We start from the raw sequence: 20,498 nt of genomic DNA, 5'->3' as shown, positions 1-20,498 counted from the left end.
TCTTAAAACTGAAAACAAAGCCTGTGCTTGACAAGTTTAAAACTAGAAATTCTAAAGTTTAAGGTGAAGACATTACCCATTTAACATGCTTATATCTCCTGGACTTTCATTAATAAATATTGGAAAGTGGTCCACAAAAATATACAATTTAATGGCTATATTTAAACATAAGCAAAGAGCCAATATTTTCATCTTGATTTGAATTTAGTAAATAAAATGATACATTATTTAGCCACAGAGCTGAAATTTTATCAGTAAATAAGTGATATGAACCTAAAGCAATAGTTGAAAGCCTGGGGGAGGGGAGTATTATTTCAGAGAAAAAAATTAATGCAGCAAAACATTAGGGGAAGTGAAGTGTTACTCCTAAATTTCGGTGATTAATATGACATCTGCTATTACTTTAAACATAACAAGAACAGAAAAGGTCAGACACACCCAGAACTTCAATATTGCAAAAGGCATCAAATCAATAAAAAGTAAATCTCCAGGTCCTCTTTTCAGTGTGTCACCAGGATGAAAACTGCATGCAGTTGAATACTTTTGAGTTGATTTAACTGAAACCATGACTTTTATTAACTTTCTAAGGTACAAAGTAAACAGTTCAAAATGTTTAGATCATAAGAGGTGGGCATACTAACATATAAACCGAGGATACTTGTGATGTTAAAAGCAAAATGCATAAAAGCACATTATAGATAGTGATTTGTAGATTAAAATACACTAAAGTTTGCTGTTGTTTTTTAAATAAAAGTATCACCACTTTTAACCAGAAATACCACAGATGAATGAAAGTGAATGAATCATCAGGAGAAGCAAGTCTCATTTGAAGATCATTTCTAATAATATTTAGAATACTAACTTGCAGGAATTCTAGATACACTAGCAACTTCAAAATCAAAATATTATGATACAAATAATAAGAAAAGGAAAATTCCATCTTTTCATTTCCAAATGACCTAAGTAATCTTTAATAGATTTATTTGTTATAGTAAGCACCAACAATCAATCAATCTCTCCCTCCACCCCAAACCCATCAACCTTTCATCCTTTTCATTACAAAGAGATATTTAAAGCTCAAGGGTTTACTCAGAAAGTTTACTAAGAGACAGGGCAATCTCTGTAACAAGCTTCTGGAATTCTGCAGGTTTGGGTTTATTATAGAAAGGGAATTTCAAAAAACTCTAGGGACATTTGAAAAATAAAAAATATTTGTAGGTTATTTTCTAAATTGTTTCATTCTATCATGAAAAAAAATGCAGCATATATTAAGATAAATACCTGACTGCTTGTCTCGAACCCTACCGAAATATGCCCTTTGAAATAGTGAACTTTATATTCAAAAGTCTAAGTCTATGTTAGCACTGTTTTATGATGCTATCAAAGTGACTACCCCATCACCATAAACACCCAATGTTATGTCAACAGAAAAACCTGTTTCCAAAAGGAATGGTGTAACTTAAAAGGATAAGAAATTCATAGTAAGTGTCAAATTTTGCAAAAAGAAAGATCTGATTTTAAAAATCCTGCTTTTCAAAGTAAAATGATAGGTCACGCCTACTGGCTTTTAGTTTCCACCCTGGAAACTGCAGAGCTAGACTTGTGATTAAAACATACTTGAAACTACATTACTAGTAGCAAATGTGTTAAGGGGTGAAGACCCTTAGAGAGCATATATTTCAAGTCATTCTCTTTGAAGAAACTGAGGCTGGGAGATCTCTGACTCACTCAAGGTTAGTTTTGTTGTGTCCAAGCTGGCAGGGGAACGCCAATCTACATGACACAACGAGGTCCAGTGTCCACCCTGAACTTTACATTCAGCTTTTGCCATAATTTACTTTACAATGTGGCATGCGGACGGACATCCATTCACTGGAAATTATTAACAGACAGATGACTTTTGTCACCACTCCCACAGAATGCCCAGAGCCTGCAAAGTGCAACACACACTTCTCAGCCATTACTCATTTTTGCCAGCTTGAAAATTTAATCTGGATTAGAATCATTTTTCTTATTTGAATAGGGCACTCCTTCCGTGGCATAACAGCCAAGAAGGCTAACACAAATAAAGTAATATCTTTCTGTTTTGTTAACTACCACTGGGTGTATCCAATAGCAGAGACCAGTGATTTTCAACTTTTGGAACTCAAGACACATTTCCCCTCCTAAAAGGTACTGAGGATAACAAAGAACTTTGGTTCCTATGAATTATATCGACTGATATTTACCATGATTAGAAATTATGGCTAACATTTATTTTAAATAATTTGAAAATAAGTCATTACATGTTAACAAATACATTGTATGTGGTGACATGATATGTTTTGGCTCAAATATATAAAGAAACTCTGGCCCAATACAGATATGTTGTTGGAAAAAGAAGGAGCATTTCAATGGTCTTTTCAGATAAGCGCAGATATGATTCTTTTACACTATATTGAAAATTGACAGTAAGTAGTTTCTTAAAAGTGAGGTGCAATGTGGAATCTGAAAACATGGATATCTCTCAACTTTTCTTACACTATTCCATTAAAATTCATTGGTCTATCTTCCATTTTCAATGGGTCTTTAAACGATGCATAACTTTTGACCTCATGAAACTCCTGAGGTCTCAGGAACCTCAAACTGTATTTTCAGGTCTACTAGAAAACAGCTTAATAGAGTTCAACCAAAAGATAAAGAATGCTATAAAACCTACAGCAGTTACACACTGCCTTGATCCTTTACAACCCTTAGTTCATTAATTTAGTCAACATTCTCTGGAGTGGGGTATCATCATTATATATTAAGAAGTAGGCAAAAATGTTGGATTTTGGTCCAAAAGACACAAAATAATGAAGCTTGGATGAGGTTAAATTAAATATTACAACATAGACTAAATTCTAGAAAAAGACCTAAATTTCCTCTGATCTTTGAGCTTTATGCTGAGAATGATCAAAACAAATAGATTCGGATAATATTCACCAGGAAAAAACTATAAAGAATTAGTTATCTATAAGAGACTTCAAATAACAGAGCTTTGATATTAACATTTTTGGAAAACATTAACTAGCACACAATACCAGCATATATGTAAATGAATACACTCTGACTATAGTAACACATATAGAGAGAATTTTAGAATACTCAAAGAGACACCAGATAACACCTCCAGTGCCCACAAATGCAGGGTAAGTTCAAGGTCACTGATTCACAGTAACATGTTTCAGGCTAGGCCAGTGGTCGGCAAACTGCGGCTCGCAAGCCACATGCGGCTCTTTGGCCCCTTGAGTGTGGCTCTTCCACAAAATAACACGTGCGGGCACGCACGTACAGTGCAATTGAAACTTCATGGCCCATGTGCTGAAGTCGGCATTTTGTGGAAGAGCCACACTCAAGAGGCCAAAGAGCCGCATGTGGCTCGCGAGCCGCAGTTTGCCGACCACTGGGCTAGGCCATCAGGAGGTGCTTCATCAGTCAACTAAAAAAGCATAAATAGAAATGCAGTAGCAAAATTTTGGTGCCCAATCATAAGTTTTTTAATCAGAGTAGAACTTACTCATAAGAATTATCAATAAATACTTTTTAACTATGTACATAATACTTTTTAAAAATTTTTGTCAAATTTCATATCATGAAGAAAAAGAAAACTAAAAAAATGGAAACTAAAGGTTGTGAAAACACTTAAGATTTAACTAAATTAACAGTCATAGCTAAAATGTATACTAGTATAAGGTATGGTACATACCAGGTGATATTCAAAGGGCTTCTCATAAAGTAAATCTATTTAATTCCCTTTTTTCAGATAAGAAAACTACAGCCCAGAGAGGTAAAGGGAGGTGCACAGGAATGTGAAGCAGTTAAGTGGCACAGCTGGGATTTCAACCAGGGCAGCTCCGCTCTTAACTACCAGGCTACATTCCCTCAGACTAACTCACTGAAAATAACATTGCTTACCTAAATATCTACATTATGTACCAAATTTCCTTAAGTAAATCAGAGCACTAGCAGAACACGGGCTGAGTTTGGTTCTGATGAACGCTAGGCTAGCTCCTGTCTCCTGTTAAAATTTGAATTTAAGAGAGAGAGGCAGCGCTAAAATGTAAGAATGTATCTTTTATGGACTGTTTGCTTCCATAAAAGCAAGAGGAATCAGGTTTTAGACAAAGATGAGAAAAAGAATGCACAAATTAAAGTTTTTGCTCTTGGTTTGCAAAAACACAAAAAACAAAATAGAAGGACAGAGACACAGGAACACACACATAACCTATAGCCTGGTCATATTACCCACAAAATTAATTATTTAGGAAAATATCCATATATTCCTAGATGCCAAAGGAAAGAACTGTATCTAATAACTCCGTTCTTTATATGTCCAATAAAGGAATCATTTATTACAACCATGTAATAAAAATAGTACTGAAGCAAAGTCCAATGCAAGCATTCATTATATAACTTAGAACCACCCTTTAGTCATATCTACAACCTCTTCCTTGTTTTTCTAAATATATACAGTATGCTATCTGCAATGAGGAAAGCCAAGAGATATTTTACCGTAAGTTATGTATGTCTTCTTGCAGATCTTAAGTTATAAATATACTAATTCAAAACTGCAGTGACATATTTCTCTTCCAATATGAGTAAGAAAGCAAGGCTGTCCACTTAGTAATTTTAGCTGTGCTGAGTCTTTAAAGCCCTCAAATGTTAAGGAAATGGTTTATTTATATTAAAAAACCACAACTTACATACAATTAACCTAACCAGAAAAGGACAGGGAGGGTGGGGAGCTTGAGGGTAACAGATTTGAGGTTCAATTTCATTTTTCACAGCCAATGAAGTGATTAAGAAAGAAAGCTAAAAAAAGGAAGAAGAAGAGGGAAAAGAGAAAAAGAAGACTAAAACCACAAAGAAACTAATTTAAAGCAACTTTAGTGAACCAGTACACAGCTAAAGAAAAAAAATAATCTGGCGCTAGTTTGCTAAAGTAAACCTAGTAACAGGCAGCAGAAAACAAACTTTTTCCAAAGACCTACAGCAGGCAGCGTGGCAGCAGTGGGTCGGGGGAAACACCTATATGCGCTCCTTCAAAACCAACACAAATGTTTTCTCAGAGATTTTAGGAACTTTTTATTTCTCCATTTTTAAAGAAGTAATAACATTCTCCCAACAAGCAAGGGGGCGGGTGGGGGGAGACACACCCTCAATGACCATCCTGAATATATAAATAAGACAGTAAACTGAAGTGTGCTTCATTTGTCAACTGTAAATGAAATGCTAGCCTTTCACCTTGTATAAAGCCATGATTTTCAAAAGGGAAGAAAAAGCCAACTTACCTTGATACATTTTCTGGAATGTACTCTAGGACCGGATAGCCATCGCTTCTCCGAGATGCCAGGTCACTGTGGGATTTCCACGACTCCACCAAGGTATTGACAGGAGGAAAGGAACTCAGGTGCTGGAAAGATTGGTCTCTAGCCGCTCGTGACAAAGATATTGTACCTTGAGCACCAATCCTGTAGTGAAAGGACTGTCCACCTGAGTTCACACCAACAATGGCAGAGGACGGGATGCTGGCCTCTGGGTAGTAGCTCCCGTCATCTGGTTCCTGTTTAATCCCCACGGGGAAGCCGCTGCCTTCGCAGCTACCTTCGAAGCCAGGCACAGGCGGGCCTAAAATTCCTGATAGAGAATAATAGTCTTTATCATCCATAAAGGAAAAATAGGAGCTATCCATGAATGGAAATGGGTTCACGGTCGGATTCCCTTTGAAGGAGGTGCCTGAACACGAATGCTTGGTTGGTTCTTGTTTTATTGGTACTGAGAATGGGGAAGCGGGATTCATCTTGCTATTTCCTCTTAGACACGAGCTGCTAAAAACCCCATCTGGCTCTGGTTTTATGTACGGGACGATGTTAAGCTGGCCCGTCACACCGTTGGAGGTGGCATTCTCTGCTTCCTCGATCTTGGGAAAGGAGACCTCATGAGCACCTTTCTCGTGTGTGTCTGGGCTGGAAACCACGTCCCGGGCCGCACTGGACCCCAGAGGAGTGCCTGAAGCAGTGTAGCTGAAGGCATTGCTAACGGGGCTGCAGATGGACCCCACGGTGCTAGCAGTTGGACTGGAAAGCGTGGATCTGTTATTCGTGTTGGAAGGGCTGGAAACGGAGCACCTTGAGTTGTTGATATTGGCCGGGCTGGACACTGCAGATCGCAAAGTGACATTTGGGCTAGAGACTGGAGATTTTACACTGCAGTGACTTGGAGGGCTGGAAACTGGGGATTTCATGCTACTTAATGGACTTGAGAGAGGAGAGCCCACATTGCTAGCATGCGCTGGGCTGTGCGACCTGGAACCTCGAGTCTCGATATTCGGAGAGCAGGTCAAGGGGGTCCCCTGGGTGATAGGACTGTGCACTGTGAAACTGCCAAAGCTGGCCGAGGTGGAGGACACAGAGCTGAGTCCAGCGGGGCTGCACGCTGAAGATGTCATGTTCAGAGGGCTGCAAACAGACGGGCTCTTCTCATGACACAGGAGAGGGCTTTTAACGATGGCACGCATGACCCCGCCATTTACAGAGCTCCCCGAGTCAGCCACGAACGATCTCAAGGGCCTGCTCATCCCTGCAGTGGAAGGACAATGGCCGTTTTCTTTATAAAATTTCACCAACTGTTCAACATTCTGATAAATCTTTGCTGGACTCAGGCTTCCTTGCTGGTTCTGCGGATCATAGGTGTACTCAGCATCTCTAATAGAATCCATGTATAAACCCATGGACTCAGCTACAGTTACTGAAAGTTCCTTAGATTCCAGCTCCGTTTTAATATCAGATGTTAAAATCCCAGACCGATTATTGTCTTGCTGAAGACAAGGGAGTAGTTCATGTTTTTCTTTGCTGCTTCCTTGAGTACTGTTGTTTGGAATAGCACCGGAAACACAGCTTACATTGACAATCTCCATGTAGTTGTTCTCATCGGTCCTCTCTGTAGGTCCCAGGGATGAATGATCCACAGCCTGAGAAACTTGACCCCACCGTCTTTCCATATCTAGACCTTCAGGGAGACTGTGGTAGCCTTTGGTCTCCATAGCTAACAAATAAATTTACATTAAAAAATCGAATTAGAGTCATTTATAACATTACTCTAACATTATTCTTAAATTCCATTTACTAAGCCAGCAATTTTCAACTGGTGTGCCACAAGAATTTTTAAAACGTGCAATACCTGACTATTTTGTCAGTGGCCCTGACCTTTTTGCTATTCAATTGTCAAGTAAAAACATGACAACAGCCAACACAACAACAGCCGTCCACTGTGAGTGAATCAAAATTATACCTATTTTTATCAGATAGAGATAGACAAAAATATAACGTATTTTTGGGTGTGCCACAGAATTTTAGTAATTAGTATGTGTGCCAGGAGATGAAAATGGTTGAAAATCGCTGTACTAAGCTATAAGTGCATATTCTATTTATTATAAGCAACACCTGTATTAAAATTGTTACCTGTCTAGGTGCTGATACAACAGAGTACTGACTGTAACTTGTCCAGAAGCCAAGTTACAGTCAGTAACTTGACTATAAGAAGCACATATAAAACTATTTTTCATCCAAGTAAAAGTAACATATTTCTATAATACAGCCTTTAGAGTTCACAAAGACAATTTACAAATGCTAACTTATTTAATATTCAAAGTAATCCTGGGGACCATGAAGTAAACAAAGAGGAAACTGAGGACTTAGTGAGGTAGGTGGCTTGCCCAAGGTCAAAGGCATAATAAGTGACAAAGGCAGGTTTAAAACTAAATATTCTAACTCCAAAGCCTTTTGAATCTTTGGGGTATATGGAAGATACTTCCCATATCTAAAACATGGCTTTATTAAAAATAATAAGAAAATGCAATTAATGCTTCCATTTCCCAATATAAAGTTATGGAGTAAATTATCACAGGAAAAACAGTAAGATTTTTAAAAAATTGATTGTGATCAAGATAATTTAATGTCAAGTCTAAAAAGTAAAGATTCATCTATCCTGATTAACTAAGATGGTCCAAAGCTCAGAGGGGCTATGTCGGGAATGACAGGACTCTTCTCTGTCTCTCAGTCCAGGTGAGGACTCTGACGTGCACCCTGACCTGGTGGTGTTCCTCCTGCTAAAAAGACTCCCAACAGACAGACAGTTTCAGTCTCCACTGTAAATGGAGGAAGTTCAAGATGGGTCCTGACAACTTACGTGTTCATTCATTCAACAAATACTCACCAAGTGTGTGCTACATCCCGGGCCTACAACCAATCACTGAATCTATGGTGCTAAAGAAAACAGGCACAGTCCCCATCCCCAGGGAGCCCGCAGGACTGTTGTAGCTATACAATCATATCCATTGGCTCTCTCTCTATATATATTTTATTGACATAATAATTGTAATAGGCTATATTTATATAATTCTTATGCATCACATAATTCAATGCAATATTATAAGCCTTTCTCAAACATTAACTTATTTACCCTTATAAGTATAAACAATCCTTTAAAATTGGTAAAAGTATTATCCAAATGATACAGGTGGGGAAACTGAGGCACTGGGCACACAGCTAAGTGGCAGAACTGGAATTTGATCCCATGCCCCTCTCTCCATGGTTATCTCAACTTGGCACCACTGACGTTTTGGGCCTGATAATTCTTTGTTGTGGAGGTCTGTCCCATGCACTGTAAGATGTTTAACACATCCCTGACCCTTTCCCACTAGATGCCAGTAGCAGTCCCTATTGTCCCCAGTTGTGACAACCAAAAATGTCTCCAGACATTGCCAAATGTCCCTGGAATGGGGGGAGGGGGGAACCCTCCCACACTCACCATTGAGAACTACCACGTAAAGAAAACTAACTTATTCTGAGTAAAAATTTCATTTGCACATTGTTATAAACCTCCTAAAATTATTATGCATTTTTCAAATCCTTTCAGTTGTGTAAACAAACTATGACCCAAGTGAAGGTCCTGATCGTAAACGTGCCGTTTCTACAGATCTGTGCACAAGCATTACTTTCGGCCTCTCATCCTTTCCCCTGCTTTGCCACTCACACCTTCATGCTTCCTACCTTCCTCTCACTACAAAGAGACTAGGGAGCCCTTTTGTTACAGAACTTGTATTAATTGACACGCAAAAATAATGATGACTCTACCAAATAAATTGGCAATAGCTACGAGAAGGCTCTATAATGAAATTTAATGCCCAAATCGTCTGCTATTGTAACTACTTTAACTTTTCTGTATTCTACAGTAGAATGTAAGGTCCCAGAGGGCAGAAGATTTATAAATTTCACCAGTGCATCCCAAGCTAATAGTATAGTGAAAACAACAACAAAAACACACAAAAACGGAACCATTATAATCAATACTAATTTAAGACCATACATAAAAACCTACCAATTACGTAGCCTCCTTTAACTTAAAGAGCATTAGTCTATAAATTCCTAATAAAAAATTAATCCACAAAACACTGGAAAATAAATCAAATTACAGAGGCTGAGGTGGTTATCTGGTAACTCCGGCCAAAAAATTCAGTAAGGATAAAAGCCAAGTAAAAGTTGAAAAAACAACAACAACAACAAAACACACACAATAACTACCACTAGTGAAATGGGATAGAAATGGCTACCACTGGCATTTTCTCCTTTACTAAAAAACCATTTAGTCATAGTCACAGGTTGAAAAGGACCAGTAAACATTATGTGCTTTTTCAACTTCTACCTAAGAATATTCTGTCCTCCCCATTCCAAACTTGAAGGGATGTATATCTAAGGTATAGATGTTTTGGCTCCAAATTCATTAAACACCACAAGTAATATGGCTGTCTATTCGTGTTCAAAACTGAACACCTTCTGTGTATCACCACTCGCTCCTCAACCCAGTCCCTCAACCCATGATCCCTGTTTGGTAAACTGCTCCACCCTCTCCCCAAATGCCTGGAATTCACCCTTGCTTAAGCACCTTTACTAAAAGGCCTCCACAGACCCACCCCTCCCCACTTCCACACTGACAGCCTCTCCCCAGGTCCTGGGAAACGGGCCTACCTTCCCAGAGTCTGAAGGGAAATCTCCATGCAGATCCCTCTCCAAAATTCCATAGTTCAAATTCTCCTTCAGAAAGGATGACCACTTACTGCATTTTTAAAGGCTCGCAGTGGAAATCTGCAGCTAAAACTCCCGGGCAGCTCCACAGTGCAGAAACCTGTTTCCCTTTGAATCCAGAACACCTACTGATATTCCAAGGGACGTTTTTCATCACTCTGCCCTAAAGTAGGAATCATAGCTCAGATTTATGAATCCCTCTGAAGATTTGAAGAGAATCTATATGGGAGATGGCAGGCAAGGACAATCATAAACTACAAGCAAGCACCTTATCAGCTAACATCATGCAGCTGAGCACAACTTTTCAAGTCCTGTTTAGCCATCCTTAAACTCCCTTAACAATAAGATAATATAGCCTGCATTTCACTACATTACTGACAGGGCTATCATTATAGAATTTGCAACAGGCTTTGCTGAAATCCAAATTAGCTTTGTAGGTATTCTCATCTATCAACCTAATGCACCTCTCAACAAAGAAAACAGAGTGAAGGTTGGCAACAATCAAACAGAAAAATAGAGGACATCAAGCATCTGCATGGCTTCCACTGGAAACACTTTTAAAGATAAGATGTTTTCAAAAAATAGATTTATTGAAATATTTTACTCTGAGCTCTCCCTATTATTTTAATTCATCTTCTCTGTAAAGAAATGTATCCGGTTAGAAATTTATTTCCTATGTTGTCCAGGAAACCCAACTTTTTGTCCTTTCGGAATTGGCATAATGACCATGGTGATTTCAAGAGAATTTCGGTCAACTGAAACTTACTAGTGAATACTAAAAATACTAGTTGGTGAATATGATTCTCATAGAACTAACTTACTATCCACAGGGTAAAGGGACAGTTTTTTACTAGCCTATAGGATACTGGTATAGAAACCTAGCTTATATAAAATGAAATTTGTCTCCCTTACAATGAAGATTACAACAGAGACCTTCTCTGGACAAAGTAAAAAAACGACTAGAACCCTTTAATTTTCATGTGAATGGCCTCGTCACAAAACATAATGGAAATTTCACATAAGTATGGGCAAGCTCTGCTAGAAGTTCTACCTTAAGCCATATGTATGCTCTTAAATACTATTTTTGCAAAGGAAAAATCTGACTTTAAAATTTTGTTTTATACCCTGTATTAAATTGTCCTTTTCCATAAGGAAGTGGTTTTTTTTTTCAGAAATATTAACAAAAACTCCTGCAAATTTGTATTTTATCTGAAAACATTTTCACTTTTAATATCCCCCATAGTTCCATTTTAAATGCATCATTTTCTATAGTTATTTCACTATAACATGGCATCTAAAAGACCAGAATCTTTAAGAATTACACAATTTTCACTGGCTGCATAGTTGTAAGTTTGTTGTATGTAACTATTTTTCTGTCATTCCCACTACAGAATCATGATTATGTTCCCCTCCTTTACAGATGAGGTAAATGATAGAAACCTGCCCAAGGTCACCTAAGAGAGCAGGAGAACCAGTTAGAACTGCGCACACCTGATTTCTATTCACTCACCTAATTCACTGAGCCACCTGATCTTTCCAAAATCCCCAAACGAAACTATTTCTTCTCCCTTAAAGGAAAAAGCTCGCCTTTAGATTATTTTTAAAAACTTCTCTCCTCGACCATTTCCATGATAGCATGCCATGAAGTCACACATAAAATTAAAACTTCACAGCAGAACTTCACAGATGGAGAACGCTGTTATCATTACTATGTAAATATCATCAATAACAGCACCTAGAAAAATGGAAATAGTGCATTTGGAATTCAGCACTTTCCAAAATTTGCCTCCTATCAAGTAAAAGTTTTCCTAACTTCTATGAAATGATAGTTAAAACCGAGGGTGCCATAAACCATTATGATTTAAACCTAATTTTTAAAAATTCAGTAGGAGAAGTCATGCACCTAAATCCAGTAGAAGGGTCCGGGTGCCACCAAAAGAAGCTCCATCACTTTTCCCCTGCCTTCAGAATTCCAACTGATGCCACAGAAAGAAGAGCCTCTCTCAAGAGTTTCATGAATACCCAGGAATGGGGAATTCACGAATTTCCAGAGCCTCCTTCAAGCAGGATCTATCAGGATCGCTATCTCCTTCAACTGCCCTTAATAAGCTACACCTCCAGCTATGATTTGGGTGTTTCTGCAATTGATAGAGGAGAGAAATATCATCCAAAGGTCCTTTAAAAACTGTACAAGGCAAAGGACCCGAAATTCATCCTGGGGAAAAGGAGAAGGGTGATGATAGACCTCCCACTGCCAAAAGCGGCTGAAAGCCGCTCGTTAGAGGGCATTTATCCAAAGTGGCCAAACTTTCCCAAAATAGTCCTCTGGCGGCCAAAGGGGGGAAAAAGTGGAAAACCAAAACAAAACAACAAGCACACAGCCCCATACCGACTGTGCCTCCGAATTACGCAGCCACTTCTCCCAGCAAAGTGCACGCTCCCGCGCCACGGCCGCACGCCCGGGCCGGCAAGCGGTGCCCCGCCGCGCACCCCCACACACCTGCCTCGGCCGGGGTCCGTCTCGGCGTCTACCTGTTGCAGCGCTCGCCAACGCCACGACACTCCAGCTGCGGAGCCCCCCCAAATCCAACCACATCCAGGCCAGCGACTGTCGCTCCCCTGTAGCGGGAGCGCCCGAGGAGGCAGCAACGCTCTTGCACCCAGGTGACTGCACGGGCTTCCTCCAGCAGCCTGAAGTTGGCTAGCGTCTCCCGCGTCCAATGACACCCCGGGCGCGGAGGGGCGGAGAGGACCCGGCAGGGCTAGGGGTAGGAGCTGGGCCAGGGCGGGCGAAATGGGGAGGGAGAGAGGAGAGAGGACGGGTGGAAGCCCGGAGGGGGAGTGGGCCCTTTTTAAAGCGGGTCACATGTCCAGATAAAGTTCAGGCTGCTATCCCGCCCCCTGAGCCCTTGCTATTGGCCCAGGGGGAAGCCAGGCTCCACGCTGCTTGGGCGAGGATGGCTTCTCATTGGGCAATTGTTGCTGTCAGTCACCAGGAGGACGACATGACTGATACAAAGTTGCTGCGACACAGCCTGGACTCGGCGGCTCCCTTAAAGCCGCACGGGCGACTGGGGTGCCCAGCAGCGGCTACGACACCAGGCAGCAGGCCCCCTGCGCACGCTGACCCCCGCCCCTCGCTCAGCAGCCCTCAGCTTACTCGCGCCACCTGGCTCTCCTGCCCACCCTACGATAGCTGAAAAGACATGCAAAGTGTGGTGACGCGTCAAAGTCGGCTTTTCCGAGAGCCAGTCAAGGTGTAATCCCCTCACGCTCTCCACCTGCAGCACCAGGTGAAGGGCAGCCCTGGCCCAGACTCCACCCGCAGCGTCCGCGCGCAGGGGAGGACTCTCGCGGGGGCCGCACCGACCCCCAAGGTCCTCTCCACGCCCCTTTCCTGGGTTTCCGAGTTACCTCTCAGCAGAGCAGCCGCAGTGTCCGCTGCCAGCTTGCAAGAGGATCACGTTCCCACTTGATTTGAATTTCCTTGTTTTAACCGTGCAGGAAAAGTGGGTGATTTCAGCGTCGCCGAGCCTTTTAAACACAGCCTCTCACCCACTTCCTCACCCCCCCCCAACCAAAAAAAAAAAAAAAAAAGTACCAGGGTCAGGAGCTGCTGCTCTCTCTCCTTACAATTTTGTTACTGTCCTTACTACTTTAGCGTTGGATTTTTCCACTAGTTCAATTAGAAAGAAAAGCCTTCGGTCGAGGACATTCATTTCTTTATAATGGGTGGCAGTGGTTGCATATAACTGGGGGGAACATACAGAAGAGGGGGAAGGAACCGAACTGTTTTCTAAGGATACGGCATCTGCAAGAAGAAATGTCCGATTCCCTCCAACCGCCCCTACCTCGACTCTCCTCCCGCCCACCCAACCTCTGGACTTCTTAACTCCGATATCTAAGGACGTTGAGGGTCCGCGTGTGCGGCTCGGTTTTAGGCTCCCAGCTGGCTCCAAATCAGCACCAGTGACGTACACGCCTAAATCTGGTACCCTGGCCCTCGGCGACCTGCCTGGAGCCGGGCGCCAGCAGCTGCTCAGCCTCCCGCCTCACCCTCGCCCCGCGCCCGCGTTAAGTTGTGGGGAAGGCGTTCACCCTGTGCCCAAAGGCCCCTCTTCACCTTGCAGTTAATTAAGCTTCGGGATTTCGGACCCTGAAAGCAAGAAGACTGAAACTTCCAGCCATTGCAGGCAGGGAACTCCCTGCTAGCGGAGGCGACGGAGACGGCGCGGGAGAGCTGGTCCCGACGCCTCCTCAGGTGTTCGGCATTCCCCTGCGCAAAGCGACCCCCGGTGCCCCAGGTGCCGGGAGTCCCGGCCAAGAGTCCCGACTTTCCCGAGGGGCCCGCCGTCACTCGCGCTCTCCCAGCCCGGCAGCAGTTGTGCGTCGATCGCACTCGGGCGGAGCACAGGCGGCAGGCAGGAGCGAGGAGAGTCCCGGAGCTGGCGCCCGGGCACGCGAGGAGGCGGCAGCTCAGCCTGCGCTGCCAAATTATTCATTATTAAAGGAATGGACGTGCCTGTTTTACTAAGTTTTTACCTCCTTTACGGAGAGCCCATTTTACCCTGGATCTCAGCTTCTGGCAAAATCTAGGTTAGAACCGTGCAGGGACAGCCGCTGCGATCGCTTGCTTGCCCGAGCCCAGCAACCCTGCCCAGAGGCGGCCCAACGGGCATCTAGTCTGCCCGCAGCCCACCTCTGCGCGGACCCAGCCTTCACCAGGGTCGCCCCTGAGCTCCCCAGTTCCCTTCCCATTGCTGTCAGTGCAGTGACTCGCTGCACTCACCTTTTCTAGGACATGGTGGGGAGGCTGGAGCGCGGGTGGGGGGGCAGCGAGACTCCCGCCGCCGCCGCCGCTGCTGCCGCCACCAGCAAGTCCAATGTTAGCAGATCGGCAATAAGGATGGAGAGGATGGTAATCCCGGCGGTCGCCCTTCTGACGGTGGGTAGAGCAATAGAGCAGTAGTGTTGTTACCCCGCAGGAGCAGGCGAGACGCCGGTGCCAAATCGCTCAGAGGGGGACGCGGGCTCCCGCGCGCCCCTAGCAGCGGCGGCTGGCCTCAGGCGGGCGCCTCTTTGGGGCTTCTGGTCTCCCGGGCGTTGACGGCGGCCCTGGGAGCCTGGAAATTCCGCGGGGTGATCCCGAGTCGGCTGCCCCGCAGCGCGGCTCTCCGCGCCCCCTCCCCGGGCCTGGGGTGGCCAGTGACAGCTCGGACGTCGGAGTGTGTGTGTGTGTGTGGGGGGGGGGGAGGCCGCGAGGGGAGCCCTCGGCGCCGCGGCCCCCTCCGCGGGTCAAGCCCTCACCAGCGGGAGAAGGTAGCAAAGCGTACAGACGCCGACTGGTGGGAAACGGGCTAGGGGTGCCAGGGGCCGCCCTCCCACCCCGGCTTCAGGTAAGGAGGAGGCCTAGAGAAAACGGAACCCCAGTGCACGAGCACCCCACCCCTCACTCGAGGTCACCCCCCGCCCCAAGTCCGGCCCTGACCTCAAGCCCCAGCCTTAGGTGCAGTTCCCACCTGCGGGGGACCGCGCGGACTCAGGACTACGCGTTGGGGGCGGGAGGGAAAAGTTTCTTTTCCTGCTCCCTCGATGCCCACCCGGGGAGGCAGCATCTCTCCTCCTCTTCTGGGGTTCTCTGCGCCTCTGCCCCACCCCCACCATGGGGGGGCGCCGAGGACCCACTGCGTTTTTGCGCGCGGGGGCGCTTTGGGGGAGGGGTGAGTAGCAACGGCCGCCACTGGTCCCCTAGCTCTGACAGCCGCCGAAACGCGGACGGCCGCGGGTCCCGGGAGCTAACCGAGGCAGGAGCCGCGCCAGGACCCCTTCCCCCTCGGCTCCCGGAGCGCCGCGCGCCCCCGCGCCGCCCCGCGCGCCCTCGCGCCTGCCGGGGCAAACACCTACGCAGACGCGAAAGTGAAAGGGGGGCGACCGAGCTGGGAGGGCGGCGGGTGGCGCGCGCCGGCGGGAGCGCGCGGTGGGGTGGGGGGGCGGCGGATGGAGCGATCCAGGGATTCTCCTGCTCCCACTGCCCTGCGGAGCTGCCTCCTTGCTCCGAAGCTTCCTTGCAACCCCAGGTCACCTACACCCCGCTACACAGATCACCCCATCTGGGGATGTATGTTTTTGTGCGCGATATGGGTCAGCCCAGACTGTTCCACCGCACTGGTACACTTACCCTTGGTGGAAGATTGGGATGGGGGTAGGGGGTGCCTTATGCATGTCACTACTACTTACAGCCTACTCTGCTTGCTGTCCTTTATGACTCAGGTAAACCCAGAGAAATGACCACATACACCCCTGCTCAGGTTTAATATTTCCTTTTCCACAGGCTGTATTGGAACCCCGCCCCCCACCCTGCCTAATTCTGGGTTCTTTCACGTTTTCCTTCTAAATAGCTGTGAAAATTGCTAATCCCTTCCCACACTAAGCCCTGTTAAATACCCAACTGCCCTGTTGAAACAATCACTACCTTTCTTTGACCACATTCCCACTGTCTGAATATCGACCTCCCATTTCATCCATCACCCACCCAGTCAGTGTTGGCAGTACTTAATTCTTAGATGGCTCAAAGTGGCATTTTGGCCTCCAGCAAAATGATCTTTTGCCTCAGTTTCTATATTTGTAGGGAATGTAGAATCCTTAAAACATTTTTAGGTGAACTCAAAAAAAAATAATAATGTATTTTAAAATTAGCATATTAACATATATTCAATGAAGTTTTAAAAGAACCACTATTTAAAAGTTTACTGACTACAAAAACTGATTTTTGAAATGCATCAAATATTAGATGGATTGAGATTGATGGGTTGATAAAGTAGACAGAGGGATAATAGATATGTGATAAAGTATACATATAGTATAATATTAATGGTAGATTCTAAGTGGTGGGCATACAGGTATACACTGTAAAATTCCCTCAACTTTTTTGTAAGTTTGAAATTTTTCATAGTGAAATGCTAGAGAAAACCCTTATTTGTGGTAAACAAATAATGTAAATTTTCTGTTTAGAAAATTGATCAATTAGTAATTCTTCCCTCTTTACAAAATGATTTACCATACACATTCTATAACTTGGTACCCCACTGCTACTTTGTCAATAATTCCATTACAGACTGCTTGGTGGGGGTCAGACTATTGTGTTATAACTAGAACATTTTAGAATTTGGAAGATATTTCTTGTGTGTGTTTTTTTTTTTATGTTCGTGTCCATTCTCTCTCTCTCTCTCTCTCTCTCTCTCTCTCTCTCTCTCTCTCTCTTATCTTCCCTGCCTTTAAAAGTTTATTATAAAACTGAGATTGAATTCTTCAGCATCTATGGATATTCTTTTGAAACTTTTTCACACCAAAATATCTTCAGGAGATGGTCCGTATGTCCATCTATATCAGCTTCTACTATCCTTTGGGAGAGATGTCAAGGGGTCTTGCAATTAATAATGGGTAAAACTTTGCTTTTGGATATCTGAATATCTAAATATTTGCCCAAACATTTCAACAATTAAATTTCCATCTTCTCTTCATTTTCTTTTGCTGGCTGTAAGACAAGAGGTGGCCCTGTGCCACTCTTGAAGGGAGAACAGTTCCAGGATAAGATGTGTGGTTCCCTCATCTGAGGAGAAGGTAACATTGATTTTGCTAAGAATCAAAGATAGGGATGCAGGGGTTTCTGGTTATTTGGATTACTTTCCATTCCAATGCTCATTAATAAAGAACCCAATCAACTTTAAAAAGTGTACACCCAGAAATGTCATTACTTGTTCTTAAGGCTGTCCTTTAAAAAAGTTTGTTCTTTTCATCCTTTTAGATATGTATATTTTTTTTCTTTGCAAAAGAAAGGAAATGTTTGTGTGTTGTTGTTGTTGTTTAAGAGAAATAAGAATGAAAGGAAAAGCACAGAAAAGGACATTAACTTCATCTGCAAATGGTCAGAGAGTACTTACAGCTGCCAAATAGTCTTAAATCTTGAAGTGGCATCAGATATCTCCCTTTTGACAACTGTTCACCCTTAGTTCCAGTCTCCGCACCACTGGACACCTCCTTCCCTCAGCCCATTAGTGTCAAACTCCCTGAGGTTTGCCACATTAAAGTGCAGGACTCAGCATTTGCAATTGACATGTGACATCACATCCTCTATTATATAACTTCAGATACAAAGCCTAATATAATCTAAGTGTGTGTCAGAAAAAAATTCTCCCTTCCTCTTTAAGTTTTAGCAGAGTCAACCATTGGTTCCATGATTCTAATCCCATTTCTTCAAACAGTGGGGGAGGGGGGAGGAGAGGAGACAGGGGGGTTTGGGTGGGCAGATAAGCACTGAGTTGTTTGAGCCATGAAATCATAACCCCCCCAAATGAATATATTTTGAAATGTATTAAATATCTCTCCTTTATATCTTTACTATGGACCAGAAAGTAAAGACCATTAAGTATCATATAATTTAATTCAATAATTTTAAAAAGCTAAAAGCTAAGCATTTGGTCATAGTTAACTTCATTAATAAGCCTAGCCACGCTGGCTTTTTTTTTTCTTTCTTTCTAAAAAGCAAAGCTTCCCTCCACCCCCACCCCCTGTCTCTTACCAGCTGTTGGGAAGAGTTGAGAAAGACAGAGAGTCAGAGAGAGAAAGGAGGGGTTTGTTAGAGAGAGAAGATGAATCCGGGAAAAATATAAGATAGAACTTCTTTGTTTATTGCAAAACACACATGTTACAGTTTATAAACACTGCAAGCAAATAAGAAATTGTGGACCAGAAGATAAATACAAAACATATCAGGATTTTTGTTAATATCCAAAATAGACCAAACTCAATATTTGAGACAAGTTGGAATATTTTTATTAGCTTTGGTTATTCATTAATTTCTGTATTTGTTTACCTAACTATTTATTCATCTGTCTACCTTAATTTCATTATAGTCATTTTGAATAGAAAATACACAAGCCTACTACATTTCTATGGCCAGATTTTGAGATGACAGAGCACCAAACAGCCTATGCATCACAATTAGCATGCCATATTATTAAAAGCAAATCAGATTTCACTGTGCCTACACCGATGTTCTAAGTTTAGAAACAATGTACAGTGGTTGAACATGGGGGTGGGAGGAAAGACTTAGAGCAGGTTATTTTTTAATAAAAATAAAGATATTTCCTATTGCTTTTCTTTTTCTCTGTTCTTTTTCTTGGTATAGTACTGGAAATTCAGCACGTTTAAATAACTGTGCTAATCTTAAGTACATAACTGCATGATTTGAGTGCTCATCGGGATTATGGATCGAGACTGTTTTCTGATATGATGTGCAATAACAACCACAGAAAAGTGAAACAATCCAGTGGGTCAGGTGTGGGAAACAAGAGTCTCTGCTGAACTTGGTGAGAAACTCATTTAGAATTTCTCATTAGGACTTCACAGGAGCTTTTCAGTAGTTGGCACTGTATTTTTAGCAGCATTTTAACAGCTGTCAGTAACAACCAAGACAACATTTTGATCAACACTATTTTTTTCTTATTCTAACAGAGATGATTGCAAAGAAATAAAATGCTTTAGGATTTAAATGTTGAGCTATGAAAGCAAAAAAAAAAAAAGAGGTATTTTCTTATATAAAATGTTAACACATCAAGCGCAGACAATAAGGTATTTATATCAAATGAGGCCAAATGAATTTTTAAATTTTAATTTTCTGATGCCTATGTCACATAATAAAGATTATTTTATTCTTAAAAGGTGTGTTCAATGTCAGAAATAGAAATGTCAGAATAAGAGAATGTGCAGGGTATCTTGTCATATAATTTGCAAGTAGGTCAAGAATAGCCATGTGGGCATCTGAAATGAATAAAATCTTTTCCTTAACATTAGCGTTTATAAAGGGAGGTTATCACATGTCAGATATATGACACTGGAAATAGCAGACAGAAAAAATGTAAGAAGCTTCATGACAGATGTCATCTTTATTCCTAAAGATAGAGGTAAATTTGCTATGGATAATGCATTATAAAGAAACTAAAACTAAATCTCTGCAAGTGTCAAATTTCTCTCTCACCTGTAGTCTCCCCAAATTGAATGATTTGGGTTTCAAGGGAAGTAGAATGATGGTATAATATTAAAGAAGCTACTGAATCATCTTATCCGGAGGTCATCTGCTCATTTCAAGGTCCTAATCCAATTTTTGAGTTTGTCCCAACAAAGGCAGCTGAGTATTTCCCACTTCATCGAGCTGGCACAGTGGGGAATTAATGCATTCTTATATCAAATGATATTTTTATTATATTGCATTTGTCTCTTCTAATCCTTTTGGGGGCACCAATTATTAGCTCTTTCAATATGAAGCATTTTCAATTGCCTGGTAGGACTTTTTTCATCAGACATGAAACTTTAGAAAAAAATTGCAGTTAGATCTCC

At 42.6% G+C, this 20,498-nt stretch overlaps 1 protein-coding gene and 1 long non-coding RNA gene across 10 annotated transcripts in view; one reads left to right on the top strand and one right to left on the bottom strand.

Annotated features, from left to right (window-relative positions):
* The window catches only part of NR3C2 (nuclear receptor subfamily 3 group C member 2), a 295,026-nt gene extending 279,992 nt beyond the window's left edge, over positions 1–15,034 (bottom strand). Inside the window, exons 1-2 of one of the 9 annotated variants that reach the window (XM_059697882.1) lie at positions 14,893–15,034; positions 5,313–7,065 (exon numbers count right to left, since the gene is read on the bottom strand). In XM_059697882.1, the coding sequence (XP_059553865.1) occupies positions 5,313–7,063 (1,751 nt within the window). In that variant the 5' untranslated portion in view covers positions 7,064–7,065; positions 14,893–15,034. Of the gene's footprint in view, positions 1–5,312; positions 7,066–12,603; positions 12,960–13,517; positions 13,670–14,892 lie in introns of those variants that run through there. The other 8 variants (XM_059697880.1, XM_059697885.1, XM_059697881.1 and 5 more) reach the window with 8 other exon arrangements.
* The window catches only part of LOC132235476 (uncharacterized), a 50,462-nt gene continuing 44,897 nt past the window's right edge, over positions 14,934–20,498 (top strand). Inside the window, exon 1 of the long non-coding RNA XR_009453026.1 lies at positions 14,934–15,048. This is a non-coding gene — a long non-coding RNA (uncharacterized LOC132235476). The remainder of the gene's footprint in view (positions 15,049–20,498) is intronic.

This window comes from Myotis daubentonii, chromosome 5, assembly GCF_963259705.1.
Source record: "Myotis daubentonii chromosome 5, mMyoDau2.1, whole genome shotgun sequence".
NCBI classification, from domain to species: domain Eukaryota; kingdom Metazoa; phylum Chordata; class Mammalia; order Chiroptera; family Vespertilionidae; genus Myotis; species Myotis daubentonii.
The sequence above is the reverse complement of the archived record's forward strand: the minus strand, read 5'-3'. Positions and strand labels throughout refer to the sequence as shown.